The sequence below is a fragment of the Xiphophorus couchianus genome, chromosome 20 (assembly GCF_001444195.1).
Source record: "Xiphophorus couchianus chromosome 20, X_couchianus-1.0, whole genome shotgun sequence".
NCBI classification, from domain to species: Eukaryota; Metazoa; Chordata; class Actinopteri; order Cyprinodontiformes; family Poeciliidae; genus Xiphophorus; species Xiphophorus couchianus.
Genome location: NC_040247.1, coordinates 17,825,494 through 17,838,254, shown reverse-complemented (window position 1 = coordinate 17,838,254; position 12,761 = coordinate 17,825,494). Strand labels below are relative to the sequence as shown.

The following is a 12,761-nucleotide window of genomic DNA, read 5'->3' as shown; positions in this document are numbered from 1 at the left end:
TTTGATTCTCCCATTTCTGACTTTGCTTTCATGGTATTGTACAATGGAAAACTTTTGTGTTTGCATTCACTTTTAAGGTCAGTGTGTTATTTTTAAAAAAATAAAATCTTGATTCTTTCGTCATGGAAATGCTGTTTTTTGTTACCTGTACAATGGCCTGAAAGAAATTGTTGAAGTGACAGTCTGTGTTGAGCCATATGTCGACTGTCTATATATGCCTAACACCTCTTTTCTGCATTAAAACCCCAATGTTTTTTCAATAAAAATACAAGGTATGCAAATTTGTGATTGCTCACTTGAAATAAATTGAACAATCAACACCATGTAGTAGAAGATGTCAAAAAAGCGACCTCCTCCATGCGTAAAGGTGTTAATTTGAGTGCATACTGTGTTATAGGAATAAGTCAGAAAGCTAAAAGATGCACTGTTCATGGATGCTTGGATTAACAGAACGAGCTTTACTTTGCAACATTATTTCTGCATCCGTTGGACTCTACATATTTTGTAGTTTTTAACACAAATTTCTACTCTATTGTATTAAATAAATGTTCTTTCATAGCAATACGTTTTACATCAAGCTGTGAAAGACCAACAATTTATATACTGTTCAAATGTATATTTTTAAGTTTCATATGATCGTTTCCTGTGACGTGATTGTCTGCGTCTGACGTCACACGAGACGTGGTTGTGGAGAAGGAAGTGAAAGGAGAAGCCAGATCATAGGCTGGGGTCCTGGGTAGTTAGCTGATTGGGAGACAAGAAAGCTAGCTCTCTGGCAAAGTGCTAAATTTAAAACTATTTATTTCTGTATTTCTTTCCTCAATTTACGATCGGCTTTAGTTTTTTGGTGTTTACGCCAAGGAAAGCACATTTTTTGGGGGGCAGTTTGAGCCGAGTCGTTCCCTAATTATCGCTGGTCGACCAGTCGAGCTCCGGAGAGCTAGCTGGCTAACGCAACGCCTAATTCGGTTAGCTTGTCTTGAACAATAACAGCTAGTTAGCTCGCTGCCCGGCTCCGAAACGGTCCAGAAGTTGGCTCTAAGGAGTGTTCGCAACTTTAAGGTGAGTTTCAAACGCCAACAGTTCGTTCATGTTGTTTAAATGTCTGCTTGGTGGCCGGTGAACCCTGATGTTGAAACCGTTAATGGTGGTGCAGTGTTTTTTTTTGTTTTTTTTTTGAGAAGCTGGTTGATGTAGAAAAAAAAAAAAAAAAAACAAGGCCGGCCTTTGGCTCAGTCTGGGTCGATTCCAACGAGGAAGGAGAACCGGTAAGCGAACATCGTGAAAAGAATCTTTATCATATGTTCGACGGTTATTTCTTTGCTTACATAACAATATTTAAAATGCCATGTATGTGCCGAGAGATGGAGGGTTGGTCACCACCCCATTTCCAAATGTTGGGCTGGTTTTGGACCTTATGCTACAGTAAACTTTATGCTGACGGGGGTCCAGGTTTGACGCATCACCTGACAGCTGGCTGCGGGAAGCATCTTTTTTATATTTTTGTTTTTGTGTTGCCAGGCAGTGGAAACTTGCCAGTGTTCTGTGACAAGTACTTATTGTTTAGCTTATGAGTCACTGAGTTTGCGGAACAGATCGTGTACTTTAATCTTAACTTTTACAGTTTGGTTGGAAAATTTGGGACTTATGAGGAAGTCGGTATTAAATCAGGTGTACTTTTAAACGACATCTTTATTTGTTGATTAGCGATAGCTATGATTGCTTCCTACTTGGCACAACTGAACAACTCTTCTGCTCTGTACCACTTCCATTTTCCAACGCAAGAATTTAGACATTTTTAAAAATATCTGGCATTTATTTTTGATTTATTAAAACAAAATAGAAGACCTAAGATTTTAGTTCATTTATGTCCCTCACTTTTACATTGCAACTTGTTTTAAATAGATTTTTACCCAATATCACAGAATATTATAAAGGTGTAAATAAATATTATTTAACTATTACCATGAAATATTTAATAATTTTAAGTTTTTGATAAACGTTATGCCTTTTTGATACAAAGAATATCAGAAACTATTAAGCTCAAACAACAGTGACATCAAGTCAGTTGGATTTCCCCATGTTGGCACCTAAATACCTGAATGGTGTTTGGGTTTGTAACTAAAGTTGTTGATGTCACCTTCATCGTCCATTTGCATTTCATTGAATTTCAGCCCTTTAGCAGGTCAGATTAATCAGAGGATAACAGAGAAACACAACATGAATGTTGGAAAAGGATGTAGGCATTTTGATAGATGGATGGTTTGTTTGAACAACTTATAGGGAGATGAGTGAAAGTATTTTATCAATCAGTAATGCAAAGGGAAAAAAAGCCTTCAGGTGTTTATGAAAGAATTGTAAAAGTTTAGTTTTTAAATTTCCAAACCAGTTATCAGACGGTACATTTTTGTTTAGTCTGTTTGATTTTCTAAAAATCTAAATTTAACCTTTACCGGACGGCCCGTCTTCTTGCCTCGTGATGTGTTTTTAATGATTGACTGCTGTCATTGGCAAACATTCCCAGAACGTAATCAACTTCTTAGTTTACTCAATACCAGTGAATGACTCAACATACCAGCCTGTTGTCTTGGAATGGCTTGAATTTTGGTTATCGCTCGACTTTGTTTATTCAGTCCACAAGTTTAACATTTTAGTGTCTGATGCTGTATATTGTGCCTTAAAAAACAATTCTAAACTACTTTCCTATTTATTCGTTTCTCTGTAAATCTAGAAAATACTGAATTTGTTACAACAGGTTGTTTCTGTTTGGCTCTTGTGCTAAAAAATGAACTCTGTTCTTTATTAGTTTGCTTTTTCAAGTTATGAAAACTTACCTGAACCCTTAAAAGGGATCCGACTCTGAGACAAACTGAGCAGCGAGAAACATTTTGCCTTCTATGTTTAATCCTGCTTGTGTGCATTCTTAATCCATGTCAGTGAGTAGATTTTAGCTGCTCTCGTCTCAAATATGCAGTCTGAAAGGAATAACTTTGCTTAAGTTCATTGAGTCACATTTTTCACCACATTTCCCAATTTGGATTCAAGAGCAGTTATGTAATATTGTACAGTTTTGGTGCAATGAAACACTTTTTTATTGTTACTTCAACCTACAAAGAAAGGGTTATAATTGACCAGAATAATTAGTTGGGAAATTAAAAAAACTTGTACAGATAAAATGTATTGTGCAAATCTTTTTAAGTAGTGATGGGCAACACAGATGCGTCAAGCCCATAGACAAAACCCCGTGTTGGTGCGCGTATTGCTTTCAGCAAGTCACATGACCGATACAGGAACTGTTTCCAAATGACACTGGCGCGACAAACTGTGTTTATTAGGAAGCAAATCTGTCAACGGGATGCATTTGCCAAAAGAATTCTTCATTTTTTACGGTACAGCGTCAACTATGGAGCAGCCTCAAGGCAAACGAAAGATTTCGTAGTTTGGTACCATTTTGATCTTACATCAGAAAATAAGGTATTGGTTATCACTTCGTTGTTGTTTCATTTAGTTCTTTCCAGTTTCTACTTGATCTATCTGAATCCAGATTCAGCTGAAATTGACTCTTAGTTTATTTTCATATTATGTTCTGCAGGTTAAGTGTTGCATATGTTTGACAGAACTATTTATTTAAATAAATCCACCTCCTCAATGCTGATGCATTATAGGGCCAGGCATCAGAATGAAGTCCCAGATACACCTAGAATAAACTCAGGTATACAGCCATTCTACAAATTACTCAGTTGCTTTTTATAAATTATTTCATATAAATGTATTGTTTACTTCCTTTTCTCTACAGCAGGAGAAGTTGTGTCATAAAAGCGTAACAGACTAAGTTTCAAAATGTTGGAAAACGTATTTTTTTTAATGAAAATTTGTTGAAAAAAAAACCCCTAGTCCACAAGCATCCTCATTCCAAACACGTTCACTTAAATTTTCACTTTATGGTACATGTTCACATTATTTATTGATTATATCTAAGAATATCAAATATATTTTGAATTTAACTGAAGATATGACATAATACAATATATAATATACAATAAAATACAATGACTTCAATCTTATTGTATAGACTAAGGTCATCAACTCAGTCTGTCAACTACGTTGCCTGTAGGGATTTTTAATGTCCAGCAGGTGTCAGTATTCAGTGACACAGTTAACACAGTTTTGCTATGGATCGAAACGCTTCATGACGCCTCATTTACCCATCACTATTTTTAAGCATCAATTCCCACCATAAGTAGGAAACCTGTTGTTACAGCTCAGTAAAACATTAAATTATTTGCCACTTTGATTTTTTTCATGTCAAAATGACATGAGCTCTTTGTCCGCTTTGTCAAGCCGACTTTCTTTCGTTTAGAAACGCATCTCCTTTCTCTCAGCTGTGCTTCAGTGATACCTGATCTTGCTTTGTTCAGTACTCATGCGACTGTGGTCTGAACACATATTCACTTCAGGTGCTCGCTCTTGTTCCAGCTCCTGGCGTGCTTCACAGGAATGTTGTCACTGGAGAGCGATGCTTGTTCTCTTCATGTGCAACACAAGTTTACTTTGCTGCTCTTGAGGGCTACAGCTCAAGAGTTCTGTCTTTATTATTATTATTATTGTTTTCTTTCAAACAAAACTTCTTGGTCTAGAATTGATTTAAACACAAAAGAATAACAGTTGGGACAGTTTTATTGTCCTGCCGTTCATGCCAGGATGTAAGTTGACCCGGAGCTGATGGGAAGTGGTCAACTTTTCTGTGAAATTGTTGTACAGTCCGTTATTGTTTCACTGGATTGAAAAAAAAAGAACAAAGGAGACATGTATTTCCTTTTGTACTAACAACAGAGGTGCTGGATGATGATTATCAAATTGAGAATAATGAGTGTTTAACTATTTAAAACATCTCTGAATAAGATATGAAAAACACTTATGTATCTGGGACATAAATGGCTGGGAAAACACTGCTAGATATTACAAGGTGTGCAGCAGTTGCCAACTTGATTTTTTTTTTTCTTTTCTTTACTAAAGGAATGCAGCGATTCCTTGCACCTAAACCAAATTTCACAAACGTCTGAGCAGAGATAGAGCAGACTTTTATTGAACCGTTGCTTCTTTAGTCTCTCTCCTGTTTGTGGAGGGAAATGTTTAAGATAATCCTTGGAGACTAAGTGTATTTCACTGTGCATTGGTGGTAGCTTTGAAGATCCACCATCAAAACACATGTCCCAAGCCTTTATTTGTTGTTTTTATGAAACTTTAAAAAAATATATACATTAATGTATTTGGAAACTGAAAATAGTATTTTTTCCCTGTTTTTGTATTATTTGTCCTCCTCATACAAGGAACATTCCGAGATTGAGTAGATCTCTAGTTTTAGAGCCTTTGATAAATTCTTTGAGAATATCTACTTCACTTATTGGTTGTGCAATTCAGGGATTAATTTTATTAGCCTTGATAAAACAAAAAATAATAGTGCTGAATTTCCTATTTTAAATATTTTTAGCTTTAATGAGTCATAATATACTTTGTATTGCATATCTATGTCTTCTATTCTGCAAGGGCTACCTATCTAATAAAATTAAATACTAGGATAAAACCACAATTTGATCAACCCGTCTTGTCTTGTGCAATTTACTCGTTTCTTGCAGTCACTCATGTATTCTCAATGACAGCCCGTTTCTGCTACTTTTAACCCCGAGTTACGTTGATTATGGTTTGTTAGAGTTAAGGTCCAGAACTTGGAAAATATTTGATCCAAAATATTTTACTACAAATCTGTTCTAACATGGAATTTCTAAATTAGAGTTAAAACATGATGTTTCAAGATGTACCAATCAGTAGAGATCAGAACCAGCCAGTTTTCCCATGATCACCTCTAATCAACAGTTCACAAGTCAAATGGTGAAAAAAATGATTTCCCCTGTATTTATTAAGTGTGTCAATAGGTAAAACTCTTCCCATTTCCCCTTTATAAATGCATGGACTTCCAATCAAACTTTTTCTTTTTAATTTTGAAATCAGATTAAGATTTGAAATGTGCTTGGATAAATAAATTGGGAAAATCACTTTATTGAAAACTCTTGCAGTTTTCTTTCATTTCCTCGTCCATAGACAAAGTCTGAGCTGTCAGGTGAGACCAACCATGTAGGTTGTAAAAGCAGTTCAGATCGTCTTCCTGAGGTATTTCTGATGTTTGCTTGGGTCCTGGAAATATGTTCTCTATCAGGTCATTATCTCTGTGCCGGTAATATCTGCAAGGGTTGACCCTGTGCAACAACTTCCTGCTGTCTGCGTGTGTAAGAAAGAGAGAGAGAGAAAAATAAAAGGAGAGGGATGTGTGCCTCGTGATTTGCTCTCCAGCTTAGGAAGCACATGACTGGAATAAGTCGCATTCAAACTTTACTGCCGCAGGAGCGTAAAGACTGAGCTCAGATTTCTACGTTAATGTTTCTCAATAGGCCAGTGATCATTTAGTTAACTGTCAATTTTTTTTTATCATCATGAAGCTGATTAGTTTTTGATCTAAAATGAATAGGTTAGCGAGGATATAAAGAGTTTCAACAGTTTCATTTTTTTCTTCCTGCAGCTGAACAATGACGTCTAGGAAGAAAGTGCTCCTTAAAGTCATCATCCTGGGAGATTCTGGGTGAGTCACAAGATGGTATATTATTCTTCTTCATGCCAAATTCAGCAGTGTGAAGGACCACACAGATCACCACTAAATATAGTTGGGGGGTAAAAAGACTTGCACTATTCTTTTCTTTTCTGGTAGCTTTTCTGGTTGGAGTGAATGCTCAGTGCTACTTCCTCATTGGCGTCAGCAGTGGCCATAAGCTGTATCCAGGCAGATTACCACCTCTGCTTTCTCTAGTGATTTTAGGGTTTTACCCGTAACTTAAAAAGCTTGACTTTTAATCTGCGGAACTGTTGGAACATGGCCACTGCTGTCATTTAGAAATGTTCTGTGTTTGTTGTGACCATGAAGCAACACTTTATTTAGTGATTTCAGTTCCATTTTCTACCAGAACTGAAACTATTTTTCAGGATTCATGTTTAGTTATCAGTTTAAAGTAAATGACAAGAGGAAGCAAGTTAACTTAGCTAGAAAATTGCTGCTTTTTGATGTAATGCAGCTCCACCTTTCACTTTAAAAGAGAAAAGTGAACATTTTGAGATCCTAACAAACATGAAAATGAAATTTATTTGCTTAGTTTCCCCTGCAATTACCAAAACGAGTTTCTACATTTGGGCAGCTGAATTTGCAATTGTTTTTACAGCAACGTTCAACCTTTTTCACTGAAAATGAACTAGATCTATTCATGAAGCTTGCTTTCTATTTCACTTTCAAAATGACTGGCTTTATTTGCTTGTTCAGTTGTTTTTTCTTTCATGCAGCCATTTTGTTACTTTATTACTGTTCTTCTACTGCCACCTGCTGTCTGTATTATTTAGCTTTGTCTATTCAGACATGCAGTTGGTGGAGATGAGCTTAATATAGATTTTTTTACTGAGCAAAATTTTAATAGGCTATTTCATAATTGGAAAGACAGTTATATGGAGTTGACTAGAGCTGTTGGTTTTACATAAAACAAGAATAAAATAGTCATGACATGTCATTGCTTTAGATTTAAAAGTGAGTGAATTTTTGTTCACTCACACTTAGTTGCAGTTCGATTGTTTTGCATAAACTTTGTTTTATATCTTCCGTTTCCTTCAGCACCAAAGATGTTTTTCATGGTAAAATTTATGTTAATATTTGCTTAATATTACTATTTAAAAAAAAATAAAATTACTTGGATGTGTGCATCTTTGCTCTGTGGTCGATGCAAACAGCATCTTAGTACACGGATAATATTTCAGTCCCATTTAGGAATCAGTACTCTATCAAATACGCCCTTCTGCTATGCAATAAAATGTCTATAGTAAAGTTTATCTCTAATTGTGATGAATTTGCATGAAATAATCAATCTTGCAGATTTTTTCTCTCGCATCCCTTTTATGTGGTGCTGTAATTCATTATTTTTAAGTGCTCATAAATGTAATAAAGTCTGTTTTAACATTCTGAGAAAAGCGTACTTCAAGTCTTGATGCTTGACAGAAGTTGCCAGCATTGCACAAACTAAAATCTGTTTAAAATATTGTAGAAGTTGTTTTTCCCATATTATTTTTTTTTCACTGAGAATCAGATTTTACTGTACAAATATGACAGCATGCTTTTGCCTTACTTAGTGTAACTTAAGGAAATAAATCTTTGTTTTATATTTGTATGCTATATGCTTCAAATTGATTTGTTCCCATGCCTGTTTTAAACACAGTAGCTCTCATGTTTAGTTTTTTTTTTTTTTGCTTTCTCCTCAGAGTTGGAAAGACCTCCCTAATGAACCAGTATGTGAACAAAAAGTTTAGTAACCAGTACAAAGCAACAATAGGAGCAGATTTCCTCACCAAGGAGGTAATGGTGGACGACCGACTTGTTACAATGCAGGTACATTTCCAACTTGATGACTCATTTTGTGACATTAAAGTATTGTTAAAATAAATTGTTATTTTAAAGTATTGACATTGTTTGAGTTGATTTATTCTGTTTTTTCCTTTTTTTGTGTGTCAGATCTGGGACACAGCTGGCCAGGAGAGGTTTCAGTCTTTGGGTGTTGCGTTCTACCGCGGGGCAGACTGCTGCGTGCTGGTTTTTGACGTGACTGCACCCAACACCTTCAAGACGCTCGACAGCTGGAGGGATGAGTTTCTAATCCAGGCCAGCCCCCGAGACCCCGAGAACTTCCCTTTCGTGGTGCTAGGCAACAAGATTGACCTGGAGAACAGACAGGTTGTTATCGGTTCCACATTCCTGAAACAGAGACCGTGTCTAATGCCCACTCTGAAGGACTGTGGTGCAGGAAATGGGTTGCAAATCTTCCGTCCGCATGTGTGCATTCTTATGTTTATGACTCGCTCTCTACATTCTGTTATAATTCTTCAGAGCGACCATAAAACCCTAATGGTTTTGCTGTGTGTAATTTTACTTATGAAGACATGACTGTAATTCCTCAGTGGAGATAGCTGTAAAGGAGCAAGTGGTGACAGCACACAAATAATTAAACCTTTCTGATGGGAAGTAAAACATTTTGCCCAGATCTGAGGATATTGCATCAATATACAGTATGTCTTAAAAGTCTGTTATTGAATTTGTTTAATATGCTCATTAGCAAACAAAAAACAAACTGAAATGAAAAATATTTTAGGAATCAAAAAATAAAATGGTTGCAGTTTGCATTTGAACTGGGAACAGGTGAAGGCAGGTGGATGCATCCGGACACTGAGGCAGGAAGAACTTCCTTTATTTGCTCTCATGTCAGCAGTGCTGCTCTAGTTTCCAGTGTATTTTAGGATTCAAAACTAAATTATTTGCATGTATCCAAAAAGAAGTTGCTAACAAGTAAGATAAAAGTGGGGTATGATGATGCATGGTTAGATTGTAGAATATCCTGTTGTTGTTCTGTTCTCCTCAGCAGAGCCACCAGTTTTATTTCCCTCCTCTTCCTCTTGTCGCTGCAGTCCAATTTATCTGAATGTTGTTTTTGACCTTCATGTTACGAAGCAGTTTTTAAGTTTGGCAGAACAGTCTGAGTCTAGTTTTTATTGGGATTACCTAAACATTTGGCCAAAATGCTCCCCGTGATAGCTAGCATGAATTTCACATATAGTTTTGGTCAAAATAATCCCAAGTGTGTTTTAAAAATCGTGGGTTTTGCCATTTGTTTCTGGATGGGGTGCTGAGGCGGTTGGTCATGTGGTTTGTGTTCAGTCATGTGATAGTGATGCAGAACAGGATTGTGGGTAGTTCAGCTGAAGAAGTGGTGAAGTCAGCGGTGTGGTCGATATTTTTTCAAAGGTCGAGGGAATACTGAAGTTTCTATGTAACATTGGCCTTAAAAGCAGTATTAATACCGTGTATTGACATCAACCCAATTTTTCATAGAAAAAACTAAATGTGCTGTGTTTATATGTTGCGATGTATCCGTCCTGGTTTTGTAAACATTTTATATTTTTCTATTTTTTTTAAATCAGTTAAAGGAAATAAAATTTATATTGCTGTTTGCAATCCATCAAAAAATAAAAATTAGAGGAACATTTGTGTTCATGCATCAATGTTAATGTCCCTAATCATTTTGATTTTTGTCTAACTGCAATATAGTGTGGGTCACTGCATGCCCTGTTTATTGGTTTACAGACTATTAAAGGTAGTTTTCAGTTAATAACAAAAAAAAATACATAGCCTCCTGATCACTGAGAACTGGCAGCTTTTAATCACTGTCCGCTACTCGGTACAAACTGGCTGTTTAGTGAATTATATTCTTTAAAATAACAAGTCAGGCGATTCTAGTATTCAAACTTTCCATATCATCGTTGATGGATGTGTTTTTTTTCTTTGTGTTCAGGTGACCACTAAAAGGGCTCAGGCCTGGTGTCAGAGTAAGAACAACATCCCGTACTTTGAGACCAGCGCCAAAGAAGCTATAAACGTAGAACAAGCATTCCAGACTATCGCACGCAACGCTCTCAAACAGGCGAGTTGAACAAGAAAACAGAAATTTTAACATTTCAGTGTATATTTGTACTATTAATTAACAGAGAATAGTTCTAACTTGTGTTTTTTTTTTCCTGTATGCTTCTCAGGAGACAGAGGTGGAGTTGTATAATGAATTCCCAGAGCCCATAAAGCTGGATAGGAACGACAGAGCTAAACCTTCTGCAGAGAGCTGCAGCTGCTGAGGGACAAACTGGACCATCTTCTCTCATCTCATCATCACCCTGTTACATGTCATCAACCTCGCTCCCAGGGAAAAAAAACAAACAGTTTCCTTATCGGTCTTCCTCACACACCGCTCATTCCATTGACACCACCCCTCACATGGATGTACGTCCCCTCGCCCCCAAACCTCTTTCTCGTTTCCCACTTAGTACATAAATTAATACACTAGTTTCCCCCTCACATATAAAACGATGACAAATCCAGCGCAGTAAAATCATGAGAGAAGAAACACACCCTTCATGACCTCACACCCATGACTCAGTAGTGAGTGAACTCCTGTATTTTGCCATGTTTGTCAGGTTTTGCCCCTGACTCACTCTGAGAGGGCGAGGTCGTGGAGCCATGTTCAGGGTGCAATTAGGAAATCTGGACGGACTCCAGAGCTCTCAAAGCAAGCTCTGTTGTGAGGTGATGTTGACTTTTCCCAAGATGCAGCATCCCAAATATCATTCTCTGCTTTCTACTTGTTTTCTTTTGCGCCTTTCTCATGAAATAAACTAGCAGAACTAAATAAATATTTGTTGTAATTGGCGGTTAATTTAAAAGCCGATCTTAAACATTTGTGGTTTTGCACTTTTCTTTTTATGTTTTTTTTTTTTTTTTTTTTTTTTTTTGCCTTTAAGTGTTATGGAGGGATGACTGATTTGTTTTTGTTTTTTGTTTATTTTTTGGGCAACATCTCCTATCACATGCCTTTTGGTAAGCTCTAAATTTATACCTCCTCCCTCCTTCGAATAGCTCCTGAGAATCTTCTGAACAATCTGATGATTGTATTGCCTTTTCACTTCAGGATTAGGGTTTCTAACTGCCTCACACTGCTGAATATATGTTACTGTGTCAAGTAAAGCTGATTAGGCAGTCACAGTGTAACAAGTTAAAACCTTGATATGTAAAGTTTGCCTTTTATGTAACATTACTTGTACTGCTACTATTACTGCTGTATGTGTTATGTCCTCCTTATCAGACACCTTTCAATGGTAAAGGGTGACCACATGCATCACCAACACTGCATACACCCGTCTCCTGTCCCGTCTTTCACTATTGCTGTTCTATCTTATCTGCTTGTAGCTCAGGTTGGCTAAGTACTTAATATTTTTAACGGATTGTGTATTACGGTGTATAGATGGTATAGAACTGAAATGTTTCTTCTTTCCATTTAAAGAAAATATTCAACCATTTTCCCTGGTATTACTCTTATTTTTTTTTCCTTACAGAAAACATTACAGCAATGCCAATGATGTTGTAAAAGAAAAATTGAACGTCAAATAATAAAACTCTTGAATATATGAAGAGATTGGTGTTTCATGTCTTACAGGTGCATCTTATAGTGGATATTAAAACGTTAATTTCAGTAATTAAAAATAGGACTAGACGCTTTAAATAATTAAATTAAAATTAAATACTTATTTCCAGAGAGAAATTAAATGCAGCTCATATTACATAATCTTCAAAGAGCTGATGTAGATGCTGTGGGCAGGAAGAATCTCCTGTAGTGGTCTGTATTACAGCAGTTCAAAAGAAACTTCTGACTGAAGACACATGTAACAGTCATGAAGGGGACGCTTACGGCTGCTAGTAACATTTTTTATTTTATGTAGAATCCTTCTGTGCACAATAGTCTAAAATTAAATTATCTTTATGCTAACCTGGATGTTTGTACCAATACTTAAAGTTTAATCTTTCCAGATAAAGTAAATACAAAAAGAATGCTGGTAATCAGTGGACAACTTCTTAGTTGCCGTCTGACAGCAAGACGCTAAATGCTGTGAAGGTTGTCTGTCATTGAATGTGACTAATTGCATAGAATGTACACAACAGAATTAAATGTTTTTGGTTTTACTGCCATCATTACGCTGCATTTTTGTTCGTTTAACTGAATCCTTAAAATATAAATGAAATAGGTTTTTAGATTTACAATAAATGGGAAAACAGCATCTAGAATTGATAAATTAGCTCAATA

The 12,761-nt window shown here is 36.3% G+C and overlaps 1 protein-coding gene across 2 annotated transcripts; it reads left to right on the top strand.

The window, feature by feature from the left end:
• The first annotated feature begins 685 nt into the window (after positions 1–685).
• LOC114136165 (ras-related protein rab7) lies at positions 686–12,091 on the top strand. 2 transcript variants are annotated; one of them, XM_028003990.1, is made up of 6 exons: positions 686–1,062; positions 6,575–6,634; positions 8,347–8,473; positions 8,597–8,815; positions 10,428–10,556; positions 10,666–12,091. In XM_028003990.1, exons 2-6 carry the CDS (start codon positions 6,582–6,584, stop codon positions 10,759–10,761), a joined length of 624 nt encoding a protein of 207 aa, XP_027859791.1. In that variant the 5' UTR covers positions 686–1,062; positions 6,575–6,581; the 3' UTR covers positions 10,762–12,091. The 2 variants fall into 2 exon arrangements, with proteins under 2 accessions (XP_027859791.1, XP_027859792.1); XM_028003991.1 differs by lacking the exon at positions 686–1,062 and adding an exon at positions 1,248–1,268.
• The last annotated feature ends 670 nt before the right edge of the window (positions 12,092–12,761 follow it).